Raw genomic sequence first — 25479 nt, 5'->3', positions numbered from 1 at the left:
ACCACCTGCCTTTTAATCCAATGCGTTTCCTTCTTGAGCGTCAGTGAAAGTTTTCACCATTTGTAATAGTTGTGTACGAGTCCCTCAGTTGTCACCAGTGAAAAGATGAATCTGAATCAGTGTCATTGCTGAAAAGGGTTCAAATGTGCAGAAGATGCTGGAAAACCAAAGAATGTGCGGGACCTGGATCAACAGTGGGAGGACTGCTCAAGACAAATATGGGACTCATTAACACGGCATTGAGAATCAATTACTATCGTCCGTCCATCCATCCATCCACTTATTCACACAATAAAAAGACAACTCATTAGTTCACATATAACCTGGGCTTTATTGTCTGATTCATGTTTGAATTGTCACATATCTTTTTTTTTTCTTCACTTATTCAATAATATTTTTTATTTGTAATATTTTCCATATTTTCTCATTTTTTGCCTCCATCCAGATCAGACTAGAAACCCCTGGAGGAGGATGATTCAGTTCAGCCAGTGGACTGGGCATCAGAGATCCGAGCTCCGGACAAGTGTGTACCGCAGGCACTGCGGCCTTGACCCGGAGCATCCTCTTCACGGAAGAGACTGAGCAGGACGTTCCCAAAGGAAGGCACAACCTTTAACTTGTGGTTTTTGTCAGGCCTTGAAGTAGTCCAGAGTCTGCAGGATTAATGCGTTTAGAGAAGGCCAAGGAGATGACGTTAGTTTGGCATCCACCTCTTTTGCTCCTTCTTGGTCTTGCGTCATAAACCGGAATGATGACTCGGATGCAGCCGCGCTGGGCGCTTATTGGCCGTTGCGCGTGACGTTTAGCAACAAAGAATGAAGTCTTCCATTAAAGAAGCGCAAAAGACGCTTCACCACAAGAAAAAAAACAAAAAAAAAAACAATGCAAAACAAGATACAAAAATAACTCTGTTGTACAAAGAAATAAAAACGGGGACAAACCAAACAGTTTCCATCGTATGAAAAAGGAACTGAATTTATACAAAAAGCAGCAATAAATCAACAAAAAAAAAACAATTCAAAACAATAGTGCTTAGTTGACCCGGAAGCCTTGGAAGCTCCCAAAGTGAAGACCTCATCCCTTGTTTGTCTTTTTGTTATTATTTGGGATGATAAAAATGGAAGATTCCTATAACCACCCCCCAAAAATATGATTTGCCCTCCCAATAAACCCCGAACCTAAAGGGCGTCAATCCCCCACATGTCCCATCCCTCGCAGAAGAAGAGGGGAAAATGAATAAAAAAATAAAAATAATGAAAACGATACCGGTGGGGGAAATGGCATGACACCATTAACGTTCAATCCGATTCACAGTGTGAACCAGTCGAAACGTGAAAACGGGGAGATTCAGGAATTGACAGCTACCTAAACACTTACAACACTGCAGGAAACAACTGAGGGGCACAGTGTACGAAAAACAAAAGAAAATAACGAACATAAAGAACAAATAATTGTAAACACAGCACAATAAATAGGTAGAACAGCAGGTTTCCTCACCATGCACGATTATTCACACACTCACTTTTACCTGACCTCACGGTTCACTCACACACTCGCCCCTCATTCGCTTTTTTCTCTTTTTGATTCCCCAAGTGCAAAACATCACAACTCAACAGTTCTGTATTCAAGTAGCGTATATACAAGGGTGGTGGTGGGCTTCTACAAATATGTAGTTCTGTACATTGAATATTAGCCATATTCTTAATTTACACATCTCTTTTCTTAACAGAAACAGCATATGTTCAAAACTAAAAAAAAAAAAAAGGGGTGAAAAAGAAAAACAAGAGACGAAATTTTGTGTTACGTTCAGACAGTTGCTGTGGAAACCCGCTGTCCTTTTGCTTCCCCAAACCCAATTGGTGCACAGCACCAGAAGACTGGACTGGGCAGAGAAAGAAAGAAAAAAAGAAAAGAAAAAAGAACGCCACCCAGACAACAGTCACTACGTCACCTCCATGGCCACTGTGTTCTCTGCTATACTGTTGAGGGACTGCTTTTCCTGCTCGTGATTCTCCCTGTAAACAAACAGGAAACGGATCAATAACCTGGTAAATGATCAAATAAAACCTGACTAATGTACTTGCTACATCGCGCCCATGTAAACATGAGAAAGCAGAAAAGCAAGAAGAGTTTAGATTTCGGAAAACAATGACCTTGTAAAATGCATTCAATAATAAAAAATAATAATAATCATGTGACCATTATGGGATCTAAACAAATGTCTCTTTTTCCCGGAGGTCACATTTTGCAGCCGTCGTCAAGGATGTCTCATTTCAGAAAAATAACCATTATAAAATTGAGTGTTATTCCTTGTGAAGTGTACATTGTTGTAAGCGGCCAACAAATGCAACTCTGCGGAGGACACGGGCTTCGAGATGAGACACAGATAAAGTTACTTTTAAGCCAAGTCAGTTCACTCGGCAGCCATGTTGGCAGTTCCCCTGGAGTACAGCTCCATTAAATCTGCTAAAATAGGGACATTTTACCATACATCTGATTCTTTAGCTCAACTTTCAAGAGTTAAGAAAAAAAAAGAAAAAAGGCTGCCATATTGAGCATTGCCATTTCTCTTATTCATTGTAGATTTACCATTAATGAATGTATTTACAGTTTATTCAAATTTAAAAACAAAAGAGTGACGTCATTTTTTTGATGTGAAGCCCAAAGCAAATGTTCATGCTTTAAGGGTGCACTCACACTAGCCAGTTTGAACCGTGCCCGAGTGCGTTTGACCACCAAAGCGCGGTTCGTTTGACTAGTGTGAGTGCTCCGAACCGTGCCCGGGCGCGGCTCGATTAGCCGGCCCTGGCCCGCTTGGAAGAGGTGGGCCAGAGCACGGTTCAGTTGGACTCGGGCGCGGTTCGCATGCAGTGTGAGCGCTAACCGTGCTGGAGCACGGAACAGGACGCGTGGCGTCATGGTTTTGCGACGCTCCAAAACCAACACAGTCCGTAATCAAAGCTGCAAAGTCCTTGCTGCACTTCAGCTGGTACCTTGCAAACCTCCTCATACGAGCAGCACGATTACGTGAAAATTTTCGCGCCACTAAGGCGACGCATCTGTTTAACAACAGGCTGTGAGAGGGCTGTGGACCACCGTGGACCAAACGACACAAAATTATCCACAAAGAAAACAGAGCGATGGACTCCATTGTGTTCAGAGAGCGCCGCTCTTCTTGTTTATCCCGAAACCGTCGCACGCACCATAATGACGTAAGCGTGCTCCGGCACGAATGCTGAAACCCTATGTGAGTGCAGGCCAGAGGGGGAGTGGGGAGGGGGGACAATCGTACTCGGGCCTGGTTCATGGCAACCGTGCCTAGTGTGAGTACACCCTTAGTGAAGGTGTGACTGCACCTGGATTGCTACTGTTATAAAAACAAATATTTGCAATACAAAAAGCTATATTGAAAAAAAAAAGCTGGACTGTCATTGTTTGGTAGCCTGGGAAAACAGACAGCTTCCGGCAAATTTAGATTTGCTCTGAAAGTTAGTCTGGCAAAGAGCTCATTCAAGCTCATTTCCAATCCGTCAAAACCGCGTCACCAATCAGAAGCGTTGGGGCGGGCTTTACACGATGACGACAGTGCTGGGATTTTGAAGCAGATTTTGTAGCCTACATTACAAAGATGGATGCCGCCGTCGAACATCACTCGTTCGAATCAGCTATCGCGTCTGTTTTAAGCGATTTGAACGTTTCCTTTTTGTTAAAAACCGAGCAAAGAACAACACTCGGAGATGTTTCTCCGCCGCTCTGCATACGTCATCTCCTTCATCGCTCTGATTGGGTTTAGGTCTATCCGCGACGTCCGTTGTTGACGCCCCTCTGGAAATGATTTGTCTATGACGCTTTGCCAGACCATAACTCAGTTACAACTGAGAATAGTCTGGTTTTAACCAGGCTAACTGTTAGGTGAAATTGACAAAAATGGCAAAACACAAATGCTGGATTATTACTAATAAACAAATATTTGCAGAAAAATGCTGGATTGTTACATTTATAAAGACAAACAGAAGGCGGCGCTGGATTGTTACAATTGGCTGAATATAGCAAAAAGAAATATCTGCAAACAAAATTACATAAAACAATGAAAAAATGCTGGATTTGATATAGTAAAAAAAACCTGTCTCGCAATAGTGAGTTAATATTTTTTATATTTATATACCGTATTTTCCGCACTATAAGGCGCACTTAAAAGCCTTTAATTTTCTCAAAAAACGACAGTGCGCCTTATAATCCGGAGCGCCTTATATATGGATGGTGAACACACGTTCACCAAGACGGGGAGACAGCGCCGGGCGACTTACGCCACTATCTGCCAATGGATCGTAGATGCCTGGGCTGATATATCAGTCTCAACTGGGATCCGAGCTTTCACGAAGGCAGGAATCATCTCTTTATTCAGCCAGCTCACATACCTGTATTTACTTCCTGTTTTCGGTCGAAGTCCACAGTAGTTGATTGTCGAGTTCGCGCGCGCGATCAAACCTCCTCCGTGTGTTCAACATCTGATTCGGATGAACTATCCATTTGAGCTGATATTCTCAGAACACCACAAAGCACTGTCATCGGCTGACAGTCCGAGTCTCCACTGTTGCTTAGTTAGCTACCAATGATCGCGCGCGCACTCGACAATCGCCTACTGTGGACTTCGACCGAAAACAGGAAGAAAATACGGGTATGTGCAGTCAGATTCACCATGTTCACTCACATGGCTGTGCACTTGTAATGACACATTAAGGTTGTTATAGAGGCTAAAAGCAGGTTTAAAACTTGTCCCGTTTAAGTCAACAGGGTGCAAATTTTAAAAATAGGATAACACGATGTAGGCAACACCGGTTTTTGTCGTTGTTATCTGTACTGACAGCACTCCAAATTTACAAAAAATGAGCTCAATGTTAAAATTGACCGGAGTTTTCCTTTTTAACGTTTGAACAACGTTACCATGGGAGTGAACGGAGTTGTCAGAACGCTTAATAAGGTGGTTTGACTTTATCTGACTGTTTTGTTGACATTTGTTGACATCTAGTGGATGCATAACGCAAACCCAGTCAAACGTTTGACTGCAGTATCTTATGCGCCTTATAATCTGGTCCGCCCTATATAGGAAAAATGTTCTAAAATAGGTCATTCATTGAAGGTGCGCCTTATAATCCGGTGCGCCGTATAGTGCGGAAAATACGGTAGTAAATATATTTTTATATAATTTTTTCTCAGTGTAGCCGGTCATTAACTCGCATTTGAGGGAATGTCAGAACTGGACTTCACAATTATGCGATTATACCAATTATACCTCACAATCGTAATTTGATATCTCGCAATTGCACTATTTCTTAGAACTGAGAGTTTATTTTTATATATTTTGTATTTTTTTTAATTCCATGGCTGAACCAATCTTCCTTTGGATTGTGTTTGCTAAATATAGTGTGCATTTTCTTTTTTTTAAATGCGAACAAAAGAAAAGAAATTGAATGCATGTAATTCTTTACCCAGTGTTGACTTTGGGGAGCTGACAGTTGCTGGCGGCGGCGAGCTTCAAGGCAGCGGGTGGCACGTTGCTGAGACTTCTGGGAAGGTGTCGGGCATTCAGACTGGTGATAGAGGGCGTGGTGACGCTGAGACGTAGGTTGTTGCCGATCAGGACCTGAGAAGTGGAGTTGGCTGTGTTGTTGCCTATAGGGTTATGGGCCGTGTGGGCGGTGCTTGTGTTAGAGTTGCTAGTGGAGGAAAGGAAGGTGGGCGGAGCAGCGGTCAACGTTGGTTGGCTAGTGAGGACAGAAGCAGAGGACGTGGCGGAGATGCTCAACCCCTTGTAAACGCCTGTCAAAGAGACAATTCTTAATTATACAAATGTGTATATTTATGCTTTTCAAGATGAGCAAATGCGAATGAAAAAGTTTAAGCTCGTCTAAAACACAAACCTGAAGCTTGGACGACACCATTGACTCCACCTCCTATGCCGTCCTCTTTAACCTTTAGGGTCAAAAGCTGGTCAGAGGTCATGAGTGCAGAGGCGGCATGCTGGGCGCTGACTGAGTCCAACGTCTTGGACACAAGAGACTGAGGGCACACCAGCAGACAGTTATATAAAGCATCACACTTTCAGACGCGAGTGACACTTGTGTCTCCGCGTTACACACCTGACTGGAGCCCGTGTCATTGGCCTGTTGTTGTATCTGCTCCAGCTGCTGTTTCTGCATAAGGGCCAGCTGTTCTTGATGCTGCTGATACTGCTCAGCTGTGAACGCTGGAACAAACACATATGTAAATATTAGACATCTGACATACAGAACCACAATTCCACAGCATTTCTTGTTGAATGAAAGAGTCTAGAAATATCAAGGAAAACACAATGTTATTTGCAACACAGGTGTTGTGTTAAGTTAGGGTTATGATGTTATTCGTAATATAGTTTAATATACAGAAATGCTGTTTAAGAGGTGGTGAAAGTCATTATATTTTGATGAAATAATACAAAGAAAAACATTTGTTCAGAATAAATGTGAACCGATGAATTCTGCAAATAGACTATAAAAATACGACTAGAAATTAAAGTTTTACCAATCAATATATTCTCTCATAATAATGCAAAAGACTGTTTTAAAAGAATATTCTTCCTTGTTTAGTTACTAATACTGCGAAAAAATTTCCAACAAATAGAGTGGAAAACAAGTGAGCTGCAACCATGTAAATTAAAAAAAACGCAGCGGATCACTGAAGCATTACACAAATATGAAACAGGAGAATAGACTACATAATTTGCAAATGCTGTGCTCTCGCCATCATCTGAAAGGGTTTCATTTAATGCTGGACGCATTTAATGAGGTTTTATGAAAAGATGCAGCTGTGCTTCTGTTGAACAGTTGCTTTTGGTTTATTGGTTTTCTTGAACAATGAAGAGCCAACTGTCAACTGATTTGTCCTCATTTAAATATTTTGTAATAAAAAATAATTGTCAATGCTCAAGTGTTGGCAGACACTTAAGTAGAGTTGGGAATCAAGAACCAGTTGCATTTAATAAAAAAAAAAAACTGAAATCAAATGGTTTATATAATATTTGGTTCTGTAAACGGCTCATAAATCTTTGCTTTTTTTTAGTCAAATGTAGAGGAAACTACTAAAACACTGATAATGTTTGCGGGTGCCCAGTTTAAGCTAATGCAATATATGATAAGTACACACAACTTCTGAAATTAAACTAGATATACAGTGTTTCCTCTAGGATTTTTTCCAGCTGTGGTGGCAGGCCCATTTCCCCAGGGGGCGTGGCCCATGAGTGATATTCCATTGGCCACGCCCCCCTTGCCCCAGGTGTTTAAACCTCCCCTAAGTATTATAATATGAAAGGCTCCAATAAGAGCAGCAAAGTGATTATGCGCATCCCGTGTGCAGAATGATGCACTTGAAGCAACACGAAGTCACAGCGTGCAGCATTGAAAAGTTCAAAGCACAAAGCGAAGAGATTATATCCATCTATGCTTAGTATAGTATATCTACGCAAGTTTACTGAGCCTTTTCTTTTAACATTTTTAAATTTCAGTTACAGTGCGCACGAAGAACAATTCACAGCGCTCTCTACTCCAGGGGCCGGTTGCACCAGCTGTGCGCAAGTTACAACTTAGCCTAGTTTTGACGTAAATGGCCACTAAGTTACAACTTACGCACTACTAAATATTTTTACGTTGCACCATTAAACTTAGTTTAAACGTAACTACGTTCCAACTAAATATTTATGGCAGCCTCCAATCAGGAGTAACGGTTGGAATAAAATATCAGACAGGCTGAACTGCATCAATAAGCTCTTCTTTTACCTGACAGACTTCAATTCTTTAGACATATATGATAATGCTGACATTTACACTCGCTTACATTTTAAGAGTGGAAAGATTACTTTGTTAGCAGCTCTTTAACACGAACCCGTCCTAAACAGCGCCGCTGTGTGCATCGGTCCATGTTGTGCATGTCAAATATCAGTCATAATCAATAAACGTAATTTCTTGTTTTTTTGTTATCAATATTTATTTATTGATCCTTATTAATTTCATTTCAAATACAGTTTCTGAATGTTATTTATATATAAAAACACTTATTCATGATCAAGTATCGTATTAAAATGGAAACTTATTTTTACCGTTAGTAACGTGAGGCAAAAGAAGTTAAAATGAAGGATAAACTGAAATTCACAGCATTTCAACAACTTCTACTCACGTATTTGAAGGCTGCTATTGGTTCATCGAGGCTAAACGTCATATTATGCGACTACGCATTACTTTACGGAGAGTTTACGACCTACTAGCTACGTTCTGCCTTACGAACAAATGGTGCAATGGAATTAAGTACAGAGATAGTTATGGAATAGCTAGTAGTTACTAAGCCTCTAGTGTGGACTTTAAGTTACCATTTAAGAAAGAACTTACGAACGGCTGGTGCAACCCTACCCAGTGCTGTAATCTAACAGACACCCGGGAGAAAGGAATATGATTTAGAAAGCGCAATAAACTCCAGCAAGATAAAGTCATTTTATCCAAACCATGGACCTTTATCTACAAATAAAGTATAATAATGGGAACATTGATCTTGAAGAGAGTGTCGTCGTGTTACTGTCGTAACCGAACGCGACGCGCTGTTTGAATGCTGAATGGAGAATGACTGAGGAGAGATGAGTTTCCATTAACTTTAACTTAACGACTTAAATGTTCATTTGTACCTCACATTATGCTATTGAATGACTTTAGAAGTCTTGGAATATAGTGCAAAATCTTTATGGTGCTTTACAATGTTTTGTATGCCTTTAGTGGGGCTTAACAATAACACAATAGTATGCACAATATATATCGGACCTCACTGAGAAGCTGCAGCCGTGGCGGGATGAGTTTAGGTGTGGCGGCCCGCCACGGCAGAATCAATGTAGCGGAAACACTGATATGTATGTATGTGTACAATGCACACACTGTATATATAAAGAGAGCATACTACCACTATATAGCTCTATTAAAACACAAACCCCAACAGACATTTTGTTGTTCCTTAATTGTTACCAAGTTGTTATTTATAAAAATTAGAAGTTTTGCATATCCCTGCTGAAAAGGGCACTGCCACTGAAGGGCCCAAAATAACATCCCCATGCATCGCAGCAGCAAACACTGAGCTTTCTCAATTACAATAACCATCAATCATGCAGAGTTTATTTCCAGTTTTCATTCACGACGATGAATTAAACATGAGCAAACAAACAGTTCCAGCACTTTGCATGCACACTGGCGTTTGAGTTCACTCACCGACTGCAGGTGGTCCCATGCCCGCTGTTCTGCCACCCGGCCCTGCGCCGCCCCTGACCAAACCCCTGAACGGTCTCCGGGACAGTGCATCCCCTGCGCCTGATTGGCTGGTTAGTGTCCGTGGTTTAAAGTGCCTCCAGCGGCACGCTTTGATGTTTCGGAGGATTTGCCTCAGGTCCGAATACGAAGTCTGAGAGGAAGAGGGCGAGGATTGTGATAAAGAGGATGTGTTGGTTGAGGTAACAGTCTGGGAAGTGGTTTCCGTATGGAGAGGAGAAGCAGGTAAAGAGAAGTCCGGCTCTGAGTCCAGACTTTGGAATAATCCGTTCAAATCCGAATAGGCCCGATCCAGAAGAAACCTGAAAAACAGATTAAATCCAATTAAGAAAACATGAAATACAATTCTAGAAGTCCGAATGAGACCGCAAGACATATTGACTTGACTCACCTGCCGCCCCGTCCCAGCCGTCGCCGTGCCAACCCAACACAGCGGCGGGGAATGGTGAGACTGGTGAGGGAGTATCGGAACCGCGGGTCACATGACGCTCCCTCTGTTTCCCCAGACCAGGGCCAGTCACCGCTCTGATCCAAACGGGCCTGTAAGAACAACAGAAACCAAACGAGAATTAACGTGACCTTCAAAACAGAGAGAAAAGGGTTAAACGCAGCAGTAAAGGAAATAAAATACTAGGGATGCACCGATACCATTTTTTCAGCACCGATATAAAAAATTCTGAGTATCGACCGAGACAGCGCAGTTTTTTCCTTCTAAAATTAAGTAGAATTTCTATTATGTTGTCAAAAGTACTGGTACTTCAGTAATGAAATTTTGACGTGTGACGATACCAGCATTTCTGTAGTACCGGTAGTACCGAGGTCCGGGAATATTCAGTACCCACTAATAGGCGCTGCTTTCAGTCGCTTCCGTGTTAACCTAAGCACAGGGCACCAGACTAACTCACCGCAAAAAGACTGTTTAAATATGAATCCTGGATGTTCTGCGGGTTTCATTTACCACACACATAAAACACGTGAACTTGAATTTAACGACTTAAATATTCATTTCTACCTCAAATTATACTATAGAATGGCTTCTGAACACTTATAATTTAATATAGTGCACGAAAACTTTATGGTGCTTTATAATGTTTGTGCCTTTTGTGGGGCTTAACAATGACAGAATAGTATACGCACAACATCGGATTCGGATCGGCCTCATCTGACCGATACCCGATCCGGCAAATAATGGCAGTATCGGAGCCGATACCGATACTGAGTATCGGATCGGCGCATCCCTATAAAATACAGGGAATAAAGGATTGTGTCTTGGTCAAAGTACTGTGAACTTATTCCTCAACCATTAAAATGATTTACAAACGGAAGTCTTAAAGGTACAGCAGCAAAAACAGCCTCAGTGTCAGTAATGCCTAGGGAGCCACCAATGTTTACATGGCTATAATGCACATCAGGATACACTGAGGTGTAGAACAATAGTGGAGAGGAAAGAGGAATGATGAAAGGATGTGGAACAGAGGAAGTGCAAGGTATGAGATTTGAGGTCAGTGCTCGACACCTACAGCGTTGTAAACACATCCTGCTTTCCGCCTGAAGGCAAACACTCCATCGGGCTCGTTCTCTTCCTCGGCCTCTGACGACCCAGAATGCATCTGCACAACAGAAACAGGATGTCTTATGCACCGATTGCATAAATTAACCCCTTAAGTGTCACGGGCCCACCGGTGGGCCCAAATCCTTTACATTTTTAAAACAGTAATATCCTATACTAAACCTAAACTAATCTTGACAAACTATATATCATTTGAAAGCTTACAATCTCTAGTTTCGATATTTGGTGATTGATTTTCAAAATAAATTACAGAGGAGCCGTAATTTATCAATTTGCAACAATAATATTTTCATACTCTTAGACCTTTATTTTGAAATAGTGATGAACATGAAAAATCATGAAAGAAGGGTAGAAACCTCAGTTTGTTTTCATTCCAAGAGTTCAAAAGATAGCATCCATTCAATTATTTAAAAAAAAAAAAGGTCTGATTTTTTTTTTTTATATAAAGAAAAAAATTATATGATGTGGCAGGAAGCTAAAACGCACATGCGTGTTCTTTTTATGTTTCTTAGAGGTTGAAATCATATCAAAATCTGCCAAACTTCTCATATTACTTCTGAATAGGATGTCTACTTCATAAATTGTATGAAAATTGTGGAAATAATGGTTCATATCACTCAAAACACATATGGAAATGGAGGCGCCCTTATATGGGCAGTGATGGAGTCTGGTTGTCATCTAGTGAAAAAGTTTGGTACTGCGCCCAAACAAAATCTTACTGAAAGCTCATTTTTTGAGATATCAACCTAAAATTTGAAACACAACTTGTTCAGATTTTTGGCTTTGATTTTTTTGCAGTTTTAGAGTCGCCCAGGTTTTGAAAATATATATTTTATATAAAATATGAATAATTAAATTTTTTACATTGTACATTTTCATAAACTCAAACTTCTATAACCTTTTTTCTGTTTCACTTTCTTAATTTATTTAACTTCTACAAGAATCTGCCAAATGTCTTCTTTAAAACAAGACCAATCTTACGTCTATATTCCAAAGCATTCTTGAATTACAACCATTTAAGTTCGAAATGTGCATTTTCATGTATATTCGAAAAAAGGGGGGTGACACTTAAAGGGTTAAGTCCAAAGTTTACAAACCAACACACAATTAATTTAAAAGTAAAGTGCACAAATTTCTGTGCAACCAGTTGTACAGGTACTTTACCGTTCAAAAGTTCGGGGGTCGCTAAGGGTTTTCTTTAAAGAAATGAATACTTTTATTCAGCAAGAAAGTAAAGACATTTACAGTAAAAACGTTTATAATAGGGCTGTCAAACGATTAATCGCATCCAAAATAAAAGTTTGTTTACATAATATATGTGTGTGTACTGTGTATAATTATTTTGTATATAAATGCACACACATATAAATTCAAGAAAAATATGTTATTTATATATATATATATAAATATATATTTATATAAAATATACATTATATATAGGCTACATTCAGTCTATACACAGTATATACATGCAAATATTTCTTAAATAAACATGCATGTGTGGGTATTTATGTATTAAAACTAATTATACACAGTACACACACATATATTATGTAAACAAACTTATTTTGGATGCGATTAATCGCGATTAATCGTTTGACAGCACTAATTTATAATGTAACAAAATATTGATTTCAAAATAATTATGTTAATAATTATGTTCCTTTGAACTTTCTATTCATCAAAGAATCAGAAAAAAAGGGTATGTTTTCCACAAAAATATTAATCAGCACAACCGGTTTCAACATTGATAATTAGAATTGTTTCAAATCAGCATATTAGAACGATTTCTGAAGGATCATGTGACACTCACCTTGCATCAGAGGAATAAATTAGATTCGAAAATATATTAAAATAGAAAACAGTTTATTTTAAAGTGCAATTTTTCACACTATTACCGTTTTACTGTATTTTTGATAAAATAAATTACGATTTTTTCAAAACCCCCCAAAAAACAGCCCCAAAATTTTGAACAGTACTGCAGTTCTGCCCCCAAATGATGCCGTTGATTAAGCCATTGAAGGCGTTAGAGTAACTCAAAACTTCACCTTTAAACTGTGATATATCTAGTCGAGCAGATTCCCTGTGTGTGTACCTGTGAAAAGGGCTCGTCATCAGAGCTGGGGAAGTCATACTGGTTGAGGTCTTTGGGGTTAAACAGGGAGGGGCCAGTATGCAATGGGGCGGAGAGAGGCAGGATTTTGGGTTTCTTCTCATACTTCCTCTTTGTTCTGACCACCTCTGTCTTTTCAGGCTGAAAGAAAGAGAGATACGGTACATGTAAGTACATGTATTTTCCAGAATATAAGTCACGTGAACCCAAGGTTATTTGTAAAGTGCATTTCCCACAAGCTGGTAGTTTCAGTTTTGCTTTAAATAAATGTATTTAGGCTTTACGTTTATAATAAATGTTTAAAATTAATGCAACTAATTTATATTTGTTTTACACATTTTAATTCCTGTTCTGAATACTGTTAAAATTTAAAGGATTTGTTGTGAAGGGGAACAAAAATACATTTATAAATGTTAATAACAAATAAATATTTCATTTTGTTTATTGATATTTTACACCATTTATGAATATAATAATAAAATGTGACATACACTTATCTGGGGTTTTTTCTCTCTCTCAACAATGCAGTTTTGACATGTTGTGAAGACATGATGTACCCACCTTGGTCTTGTAGTCTTTGAAGTCCATGTGGTCCTGGTGGCGGTACTGACTGCTGCTGGAGAAGGGCATTATGGGAATCTTGTAAACAGGTTTTACCATAGCTAGTGCTTCTGCCATCACCTCTGAACCAAAGTCTGGCATGGTGTTCCTGAAGGGAAAGAGTGGACATTAAAAAAAAACCGCACATTTTTTGCAACTCGTGTTTTCAAACTGTTTATCTTTTTTATTTTTTATGTTGAGAGGTATATTTACTAGGGATGTCCCAATCAAGCTTTTATTTATCTGAGTCATCTGTCAATATCAAGTCTCAAACCAGTATACTTGTATTTTACTTAGAGATTGAAGCACACTTCAAGTACATTAAAGTTATAAATCAATCCAATGTATACAGAGATGTGGCAGGGAGTTTCAAAAAAGCTAATAAAAAAAGCAGCTTAATCTGCCCTGATACCGATACAGGAGACAAGTATCCCAACATATCTCAGTGATTAAAGATGACAAATGAATAATGGAGCCTGATCATGTGCCCTTTTTATGAACAAGCAAGGTGATGCATAATTGCTCATTTAGCCATTAAAAACAAGCCCCTTAATTAGGGTATGCAATGATGCCTAAGCCAATTAAAAATACATGACCCATTCTCATTATGCATGAATGCACACACAGTAAAACACAATTACAGAAGCAATTAAGAAAATTCTAGAGTCAAGCAGGTCCGGCATATTAAAACGCAAAGCAAAGTTAAGCTCAATCATGTACATTCATCATAACAAACACATGCACTCGACACCACTGATCACACTTTCGCAGCTCTGAGAGTTTGTCTACGTACCTCTTTTCCACAACCTCCAATGTGAGGTGAAGCAGTTCTCGTTTGCTCTTTTCTCGCTTCTTGATCATCTCTAAGATGGTGACAGCTCGACTCAGGTCCCTTCTTAATTTGAGCATCTTCTCATAAGACGCCTCGTCATTCTTACGGTTCTGGGGAGTCATGACGGAAAAATGAGTACACTTCATATTAGCAACTACTATTTAGAGGCATTAATTGCATAAGAACACATAGAAACTGAAGTCACTGATTTATAATACTTTAACCTTTGATTTATGTCGAATTGAAGTTTCGACAATCAAAATTGTCAAAATTACTGTTGTTGATACCAATACAAATGAAATTTCACAATTCTTCACATCAATTTCAATACCACTGAAACATATTGGGCCCGTTTACACCTGGTCACTTCATGAATTTTTACTGATCGGAATATTTAGTCTCACTACCTTTAACGAGATGACCGCGTTGAGCTTCAGGATCTGATGACAAATTTTCAGTTTCATTTCAGTAATGAGCGTCGGCTTAATGACGAGAGAGTCAGCAACTCATCTGCAACGGGCCAAATTTGTGGCGAATGTGATGTGTGTTGCAGTACCAGGCGTGTACCAACGCAACGCACTCACACATTTACTTTTTTACCATTTTGGGAGGAGTAAAATTGACATATGTGCCTTCAAAAGTTCGATCCAGTTTCGATTGGAATGAGTCTCAAACCACCTCATGAAGAGGTTTGAGTGATCAGATTTAATTCAGTCTCTAAAGCATTTTGGAGGGCATTTACACACATCAAACGCATGAAGTGACCAGGGGTCTCATTTATAAAACAAATATTCAGACTTATAAAACCGTGCGTACGCCAGAACCTGCGCAGAATTCACTTTATAAATCCCAGTCAGCGGAAGATTGTGCGCACATGCGTCTCCTCCCCGAAATAACCATATATGGAGCTTACAACGCCTAGTTTTACTATGCATATCCTCTTCTGCATATCATTTGCATATGAATATTCATCCACGTGATACCATGTTTAACGGTACAAGACATTAGGAAAATATGAAATACGGATGTGCCGTCACATTACATTAATAAAAATCATTTAGTAGCCCATCCTTGCCTTGCTTTTGAATAAATAAATCAAATAGTGTAAAATACATTTCAGAGATTTTTCTCAATCTTTTCCACTGGCCAAATAGTATTTTTAATTGATTTATATTTATAATGGAAACAGACCTTGTTGTGCATTATTTGTACAAAACTATTTTCTCAGACAATCTGCTAATGATAAGCAATTAGCCTATCTCTGTAGATAAAACACAGGATGCCAGAGGAAAAGTGATCAAAAGCATTGCATCCACAACAAATATTTCTATTTATTGAATATACATTTTTTTTTATAACTTCTCAGTAATGATTTCATGTAGTTTAAGTGTTTAACTCCATTAGAGAATGGCATATTTAATCTAAATGTTTATATCAAAAGTAAAACAGTTTAAATCATTCTTTTATCCATTTAAACTGTTATTGAACATGCACTGTATTTATGATTAGGACACATAGTGAAGATTTACATTTTACGGTACTTAATCTGCCGTTAGATCGGCTATAACATGCGTCAGTTTCACTAAACGGGCCAACGCGCTCGCTGGCGCAGACATTTAAGAAGGGATGGATATTTGCTTCAAGTGATAGGCTTGGTGATAAATGAAATTATTTTTGTATTATCTTTCTGCATTTGTATAATTTTCTGTCTAAAAGTGACCAAAAAGACATTAAACTCCATCTCAGCATCGGTGTTGCCAAACTGCTCCATCTCCAAAACATTTGTACGCATGGGTCAGAGTTTGCGTGCAGGTGCGCAAATCTTCCCGTCAAGTTTGTTTTAATAAATCACAGCTTATGCGTCGAAAGTGATGTACGCCTCTTTCAGGGCCTGTTTTGTGCGTACACAACGGTTATAAATGAGGCCCCAGATGTGTAAAAGTGTGTGTTGAGCACAACTCCTGTTTTAAGAAATTATTCTGGTAAACAGTCAATAGCACATAATAATACAATATACAAATAAAACAATAGCACAAGGACATGAATTAAAAAAGATATGAATCAAGTGAAAAGAGGTTGGCAGTTTCAATTATTCAAGCAGTAAACAAAAAAAAGTAACACACATATATATATATATATATATATATATATATATATACACACACAATTAGCAGTAAAAAAGAAAGAAAGAAAAGTAAAACAAGACATCAACCAACTCTTTCTGGAGATGACTAATTTATATAATACATGCACACATTTTAAAATGTGAATGCCATACTAAAACTGCTACTGTCACTACTTTTTTTCAGTTTAGTGATGCTCAAACATCACTAAACTGCTCACACAGAAGGATGATCAAAGGCAAACTTCACTAAACTCCAAGTCAATATGAGACAGACTTCAAAAAGATAAAGAGCTCGCAGAGCTTTAGCTTTATAAAACAAGAACGTTTGTAAATGCATTAAATGTTTTACATTGTCATTTAAAAAGCATGCGATAAAATGAAGCATGATATTAAAAGGCTGTCTGGAACAGTCTGTTGTACTATAAAAGCATACTAAAACATTTACAACAGACTCCGCCTTCAGTTCACCCCACATGGCTGTCTAGCATTGACCAGTTAGTAGATGTACAAAAATTGTGTGGGCTTCAAGGAAAAACTAAAGTGACAAATACGGCTCCTTTTAGGGCTGACTGATCGATCAAAGTGCCTGCTGTATTGAGTTGCTTTCATCTGTCCAGTCCGTTAGAGGATCAGCATTAAAGGATTAAGAATAAAACATCGACAGGGCCACAGCTCTGACTAGGATCGCTCACCTTTCTCGTCTGCATCTTCTCGGTCCTGCGCCTGAAGGCTACGTAGGGGTCACTGGTACTGGATCCGTCCCGCCTCTCCTGCTTGATAGTTGGGATGAGGGATCCGTTTTTACACAGTTTCCTCTTTCTGCTCCAGTACTCAAACACCTCCCTGATCAGATCGTCATCTTCCTTCAGTAAAAGCTTCGCTTCCTGTAGGGTCACCAGCTGTGGTACAGAAAAATGGCATTAATAATAATAAAACATTATAAATAAAAATATTACATTAATAAATATAACGACAGACCAATATAAATAAATATACACTACAGTTCAAAAGTTTGGGGTTAGTAAGATTAAGTAAAAACAGTAATACTGTGCATTACCATTGCAATAATTGGTTTTCTATTTGAATATATTATAAGTGTAATTTATTCCTGTAATGCAAAGTTGAATTTTCAGCATCATTACTCCAGTCTTCAGTGTCACATGATCCGTTAGAAATCATTCTAATATGCCGATTTGCTGCACAAGAAACATTTTTTAATTATTATCAATGTTATCAATAGTTCACCCATATTTTTTAATTCTGTCATTATTTACCCAACCTTGTGTTGTTGCAAACCTATGAGTTTTTCTTCTGCTAAACACAAAATAAGATACTTTGAAGAATGTTGGTAGCCAGACAGTTGACGGTAGCCATTGACTTACGTAGTATGGAGGGGGAAAAATACTATGGAAGTCAATATCTTCTTGTGTTCAACAGAAAAAAGAAACTCAAAGGTTTGGAACAACATAAGGGTGAGTAAATGACAAATTTCACTGTTGGGTGAACAATATTTATGAAAACCTGTCAGGATTCTTTGTTAAATAGAAAGTTCAAAAGAACAGCATTTATTTGAAATAGAAATCTTTTGTAATAATGTAAATGTCACTTGATCAATTTAATTCATCCGTGGTGAACAAAAAATTAATTCTGGAAAAAATTTAAAGGGGTCCCATTATGCTCTTTTACAAAGTCACATATTTTACATTATTACTGCACCTCTCTCCCCAGTCTGTCCCGAACGCATGGTTTAGTTCTGGTTTCGATAAAGCCCCTCCTTCCAAAATATAAAATGTGCTGTGATTGTTAGCTGGCCCAGTGTGTTGTGATTGGCAGCGCTTAGCGAGTGTTCATGAAATGTCCAGCCCCTTCATAAATGCGAGTTCTACTCTAGTGTAAAGATAAAGGATGACAGCAATTTCAAACCAGATTCAGACCCTGACAATGTTAAAAAACAAGGAGCATCCAGAACGGATTTCACGCAAGGAGTTTGCTAGCACGGATTTCACAGGACGTTTCAGAGTGGTATGTTTTTCTTGTACATTATAGGTATGATGTTATCCACCAACATTCAATCATGATATTTGTCGGAAAACGATGGTTTACAAACAGTAACAATCACAAAAACATGGTTAATTTTCCTAAGGGGCAGTAAACAGCCTTACAAAAGATATAGTAAACAACACTATATCAACACTAATGTTGGCTAGCAGGCGAGTGTAGCAACAACATTCAACTTATAATTAGAACTGTTAATAGAAAACGCAACTTAGATTGTCCCTACAAAGTAGAAACTGCTCCATTTCAGGAGAAGCCTTTGTGTGTTGCCTGCATCGTAGGGATGCGCGGTATTACCGGTAAAGCAAAAATACCGGTATAAATTTCAAACGGTACAATATCATAATTTTGTTCAATTCAGTATTTGATGCGCTGCTGTTTCGAAGATCACCGCTAGGCGGCAGGGCGCAACCTAAACTGACGCGGGTCACGCGAAACCGGCAAACGGTGACAACAGAGGAACACGATGGATCAAACGAAGCTCATTCGAATTTCTACAAGCCCGAAATTAATAAATAGAGAGAGCAGTATGAGTGAAATAAGGCATTACTTTGCCAACAAAACAAAAGTAATGAGAAAAGTGAAGAAACAGATCTCGCACCACTCTGCAAACGGGGAGGCAACACATCAAATCTGCCTATAGCACTTGTCAGTTGCTCATCTCTTGACTTGTTCAAAGAGTTCAGAGATCGACAGGTTAGTCCATCATTCAACTGATTTAATTTAGACTTTTATTGAACAGCGCACATACATAAGAGCTTATCAATTATATATGATACGGTAAACACGAAGGCTCAAATCTGCTTGCATGACACGCTAGAACCAATTAAGTTTAGTCTCATCATTTTTGCACTTTCAAACAAACATATATTAATTGAATTTGAATGAATAAAGAATAAAAAATGTGAATAATATTAATTTTAGTATTAGTGATAGTAAAATTAATGGCATATTAGTGCAGCTGTGGTGACCCCTAGAGCAATAAGCCGAGAGAGGGAGAAAGTAATAATATTACAATTAAGCTACATTTGTCAACATTCATTAGGTAACCTGACCTAACAGTAATATAGCATTTATTAATCTATATCAATCAGTAATTAAAATGACCTAGAAAATTAAATGTACTAATACATGTTTTTAGCATGTTAACATTACTTTATGCAATGCATTAAACTAATATGAACCCAAACAGTAACCAAACCAAGATGAATAAATGCAATAAATGTTGATAAATCTCTGTTGATGCATGACAGCTAATGGTTTACATGTCATTTCATTATTCTATTATTATTATTATTATATGTGAATCTATTATTATAGATATTAACCTATTTTAATTGTATAATTTCAGTGTTTTTTTTTTAAATCAAAATTTAACCTACTGTATATGTTCCCTGACTGAATTTTTTTTTTTTTTTTACAATTTGATACATTTTCTTTGCACATTTGGTAGTGGAGAATTTCAAGTAGTGTTTTTTAAGTGTCACTTAAATTGAGACTTTTTTTTTTTTTTTTTTAAACCTGTGGTATCGATTTAGTATCGATACCGAGGTATTAGGTTCTGGTGTCGTACCGAAGTCAAAATTGTGGTATCGAGCCATCCCTATACTGCATCGTGTTTCTGGAAGCTGTTCTTTTTAAAATGACCAGCGCACAGATAAACATCGACATTATAAATGTTCAGGAACAGTGTTTAAAATAAATTTTAGTACTAATAAAGTTCGTCAGCCTTAGGAAGGTCAAACAAATGAGTTGTGGCAAAAACAGCGTCTCTTTGACATAGCAGCAGCTCATCCAGGTCTCGTCCGCTTTTCTGTGTATTCCGTGGGCGGGGATTATTTAAATAAGGAACATTATGACTTCATAAAGCCCGGGAAAATCACGTTGTAGTCCAAACGAGCCGGTCATTGTCGTTCTTGGAAAGCGAATTCTGATAAAATATCTCCCTTTGGAGCGGACATTGAGCTTTGTAACCTTGCAGACCTTTTTAATGCTCAAACAGCAACATTACCTAAAGTTGAAAAAGTGAAAGCATAATAGGACCCCTTTAACCCTCTAGGCGTCACGGTCGAGTTTACTCGGCAAGATGCGGCACTGAATAAAACGGATGATTTGGTCAAATAGGGTGTCAAATTTCCTTCGGCCACCCCTCCACTAGATGGCAGACATGTCATACTTCATCCCGACTCAAAAAAACGTCATGCTTCTATACAAAATCTTTGAGTTAGAGCGCATTGAATCAGTGCGATCAAAAGCGGAGCTAGTGTGCGAGTGAGCCATTTTATCAGAGCCTCTCCGCAATCGCGGCGACAGTATTGTGGTGGAGACTTTGTCTAATGCCACTGGGTATGTTAGACGAGGTTGAAGTATTCATAGGACAGTTAGGGGCAACGTGGAGGCAGGGTGGGGAGTCGCAATGACAATGACAGTAGTCCGAGCTGTGCACACTCGGCACGCGCGAGGCAGATCTGGCCGCGCTGCTCGTATCATCTCACTCATGATCTGTGCCTTGCCGCGGCGAGTGAGCTTTTGAACTAAACAGGGCTTGTCTACTTGTGTTTGTGTGTCATATGAATGATATATATGTGCCCCATACATGGAATCAGAGTGCCTACTGTATGTAGTAAATGGAAAATCTCTACAGCAAAAGGCCAACCGCTACATGCGTTGTGCGTTACAACCGCTACCATTTATTAGTAATGATTTAGACAGTTTACTACTTACTATTTACCTGAGCATTCAGTATTGTGCACTATGGCATACAGAAGGTGAGGGGCATTTTCGGGGGAAAGAAGTGCTGCATTTTATCATTTAAACATGTGACTTTTCATGAAAATTCTATAATCCAAGATTGCCGCCACCATATGACGTCATAATATGCTAATTAGATGGGAAAATGTAATCCCTACATAAACTTTGGGTCATCCTTAAAAGATAGAGACTTTCTGTAAATTAGAGAAATATTATCACTTTCAAGATAGCCTTTTGAAATTAAGATGTCAAAATCGAATGTTTTAGGAAAAAACCTCTGGCGCCTAAAGAGTTAATAACACAATATATATTTTTTAAGATTATCAGCATTAGTTAACAGCTGTTCGTCTTTTAAATGTTCTACTTCTATTTGGACTTCTAGTTTAAGGATTCCACACAGACATCCAGAATTCAGACAGAAAGGTTTAACAGAATCACTTCAGCTTTTAATTTAAAGTTTTGAGCGCCACTGTCTGAAATCCCCATGGTTTATTTTAATATTTATATGCAGTTCACATTGTAAGCGGTGAATCTTTTTAATAACCTGCTGTCCGCTGCCTTTCTCTAATCTGTCAATCATCTCCTCGAACTGCAGGGCCTCCACCTCCAGCTTCTTTTTCAGCTTATTCACAAAAACATCATCCTCCGAGTCCAAATCGTAGTCCGGCTGCTCCGTATCCAGACTGAAAGCTGTGGAGAGAGACACTGGAGGTTAAACAAGCTCAAACAAAGCTTCGGTCTCCTTTCTGATTTTAGCTTTATGTTTAAAAGTTGTTCGTTTGTTTTAGGGATGCACCGAAATTTCGTCTGCCGGAAATTCTTTTTTTTGGCCAAAGAGAATAAATATAAGCCAAAAATATGCTGCCCCGCCCCTCAGTGTTCGGTGATCAGGTTTCACACTCTCGCAAAGCATATTTTCATGAGCGGCTCCGCTTTTCCGCTCTATGTGTGCGCCGCGCTCTCCGTTCCGTGTGTGTGTGGGCGCGCTGCGCTCTCGCTCTATGTTACGCTCCGTGCGTGTACTGTGCGTCCTGCTGTCACTCACGGCCCAAACGCTCCACTCATGTACTGATCTCATCAGTTATATGCAGTCTGTTGCATATAACTGAATGAAGAATAGTATATTAATATATCGATATTTAATATTATTTTAATATATGGATATGTTACAAAAAAAAAAAAAAAAAGAGTGGTTATTTTATAGGCTTGTAGTTTTTTTTTAAAATTCAGATTCAGTCAAATTATTGCATTTAATTTAAAAGTCTAATAATAATAATAGTTATACAAAAGATTTATATTAATAATTTTCTTATCTTAATTAGTAATTTTCGGTTTCGGCCAAGAATTTATTTCGGTGCATCCCTAGTTTGTTTATGTTTTTATGTTCCTCGGGTCTGACAATATTGCCACTTTTTTATTCTTTGAAGGTTTCATCAAGGTGCAATTTTGTTTCGTTTACATCTACACATCATCAAAAGCCTTTTGCACAGATAAATTGCAAGCACTAGCAAAAATAGCCAGTTTAAAAGAGCATGAGGGAACATGCGTTTAATATTCAAAAGGAGCAAGATTTTGAAACAAACAGTTTTTGACTACTCCACTCAGCAAACCTATACATATTACTAAGCCAGACAAAAAGGTTTAAGTATCACAACTTTTACTGTACAACTAGGGGTGTAACGGTACATGTATTCGTATTGAACCGCTTCGGTTCGAGGCTTCCGATTCGGGTACGCATACAAACCGAACGATTCCTTGGACCATTTTTCCTGCCGACAAAATTCGCGCTGGCGCGACCACCACACCGTTGCGCAACATCAAATGGCAAGCGTAATGAAAGCGGAACGAAACTGCGCTACTCATATTGTGCTTCACGGACCGTTAGTTCGGACCAGCAACATCTGTGCAGCGCGAGCCGATCTCGATCAAGCGACACTGTTACTACACAGCGCTAAGAGATCCAGTAAAGAAAACATTTGAATTCGCCACTGAAGTAATAACATCGCTGCGAGATCTAGTGAGAAGCATTCACATTTCTCCGTTATTAACCGTAGATCTCTATTAGATCAAACAGCGGTGACGTGGAAACCAGGAGAAACATTGTGCCGTGAATGAACTAGTAATATTTACGTCCACAGACCAGCAACATTCACCATAACTGTAACCAGTTTGGCTGGAATAGTGAAATGCTTTCAGTTTCAAGTACTTCACACATCTTTTTCCAGCACTTCAAAACTCAAATATTATATAAATAAATATATGAAGAGTTCAGATGCAAAAGCCTCTAAGTGCCATTTGAAATTTTCTCCTAGAATGATCATTTTTATGAAGCTTGTATATTTCAGTTCAGTAATTTCACTCAAATGACAATTAATAGGTTCATTGCCATTTAAGTGAAATTACTGAACTTAAATATACAAGCTTGATAAAAATGATCATTCTAGAAGAAAATTTCAAATGGCTTTTGCATCTGAACTCTTCATAAATGTTATTTTTAATGTGATGACCAAAACATTATTTGTTCATCCTTCAAAGATGACACCCATTTATAAACCTGAAAGTTTCAAGATGTAGGAAAACTCACTTATTTAAAAAATATTTTTTTCTTTTAAAGGTGCTCTATATAACTTTTCTACTAAAATGAATCCTTTTTTTATTGCCTGTGTGTGAAGGGGTTGTAATCACACATTAAAATGATCCACTTGTCAAGTTTTGCTATTACCTCTGAAGGCCAGTATTCCTATTTCTATGTGAAGTCTCCGGGTCGGATTTACCGCGAAATCCAACGGATGTGACGTGCATGCGCGCTCCCGAGCCTTCTCCTTATATACAGTCTATTGTAGACGGTCAGGGAGTTACTTCCGGTTAAAGGCCCACGTTTTTCGGCTTATATCTCAGTCAATCTTTGATCAATATTCCCAAGACTCTAATCGTTCGTAGTGCTGGACGGGGCCTTTGAAACGAGCCCACCTAGGGCTGGGCGATAAAACGATAACGATATGTATCGCGATAGACACGTGATCGATATCAATAAAAAAAGGTGTTCGATAAAACGTTCGATATTTTTTTTCTTCGTCGGAAGAAACCACAGGTTGCGAAGCAAGTTTGGTTGCATTTATCAAAGGCACTCGCTCTCTGGTAACCTAGCAACGTAGGGAGTGACACGCTAACAGGCAATCATGTAACGTGTCAGTTTGGTTGCGCCATCGTTGTCTCGTGCTGCTGGGTTCCTCTTCAGTAACCGGCGATTGATAAGCAGAAAATGAGTGCCCTTCATCTGCATGCCATGCAGGCTAGAATTGCGAAACATTATTGGATAATTCGCTCTATTCGCGTTTGATGTGAACACAGCATAATGAACAGGCTGCGATGTCAAGATTGCAATGCTGGAGTGTGTGTGTGTGTGTGTGTGTGTGCGGCGCGCGCGAGAGAGAGTAGGCACGGGCGCGAGAGAGAGAGACACGCGGGCGCGATCGAACAGTGGAGACATAAAAACATACTCCGTCATTTTGTTAATACAGGACATCATTCAGTCTGCAAAGTGTTTACTTATATTTGTGTAGGCCTATACTCACAATAAAACACAACATTGTGCTTTTGTCACACTGTATTTCTTGTCAAACTGTAACCTACAACTGTCACACACCGTTTTAAAAGCAAAACATATTTATCCAACCCCTTTGTAAAACAGTCTGTGTGTTCCATCTTTTGGACAATCATCATATCGCATTGGTTTTCATTTCTTGTCCTCAAAACAGAGCACTAATCTGTTTATTTTTAAGTTACACATTGATTAAAAAAGAAAGTGAAATGTGTTGGTAGATTATTTTATACGGAAATCAATTATTTATAATTCTGATGAGAATAAAGTTAGGGTTAATTAAAATTAAGGAAAACAAATATATTGATCTGAAATATAGCAAATTAATTTTAAATTCATTCAGGTACAATTACCAAACATATCTCATATCTATCTTTTTATTAGTTTAATTAATAAACCAATTATATAAAACTATTATCAGTGCACTATAAATAAACTGGTTCTATGCCTTTATTAATAAAACTTATTTAAAAAATACAAGGCTTAAGACTTTTATA

At 38.5% G+C, this 25479-nt stretch overlaps 1 protein-coding gene across 4 annotated transcripts in view; it reads right to left on the bottom strand.

Moving 5' to 3' along the window:
• Positions 1-311: 311 nt before the first annotated feature.
• epc1a (enhancer of polycomb homolog 1 (Drosophila) a) overlaps positions 312-25479 on the bottom strand; it is a 51273-nt gene continuing 26105 nt past the window's right edge. For all 4 annotated transcript variants that reach the window (XM_056242187.1, XM_056242185.1, XM_056242186.1 and 1 more), the window contains 12 exons: positions 21926-22071; positions 17268-17474; positions 14412-14560; positions 13580-13727; positions 13001-13159; positions 10856-10945; positions 9727-9875; positions 9279-9637; positions 6141-6247; positions 5922-6060; positions 5490-5820; positions 312-2015 (listed from right to left, as the gene is read on the bottom strand). In XM_056242187.1, the coding sequence (XP_056098162.1) occupies positions 1943-2015; positions 5490-5820; positions 5922-6060; positions 6141-6247; positions 9279-9637; positions 9727-9875; positions 10856-10945; positions 13001-13159; positions 13580-13727; positions 14412-14560; positions 17268-17474; positions 21926-22071 (2057 nt within the window). In that variant the 3' untranslated portion in view covers positions 312-1942. The remainder of the gene's footprint in view (positions 2016-5489; positions 5821-5921; positions 6061-6140; positions 6248-9278; positions 9638-9726; positions 9876-10855; positions 10946-13000; positions 13160-13579; positions 13728-14411; positions 14561-17267; positions 17475-21925; positions 22072-25479) is intronic.

This window comes from Rhinichthys klamathensis, unplaced genomic scaffold, assembly GCF_029890125.1.
Source record: "Rhinichthys klamathensis goyatoka isolate OS25496 unplaced genomic scaffold, OSU_Roscu_1.1 h1tg000706l_1, whole genome shotgun sequence".
Taxonomy (NCBI): domain Eukaryota; kingdom Metazoa; phylum Chordata; class Actinopteri; order Cypriniformes; family Leuciscidae; genus Rhinichthys; species Rhinichthys klamathensis.
The sequence above is the reverse complement of the archived record's forward strand: the minus strand, read 5'-3'. Positions and strand labels throughout refer to the sequence as shown.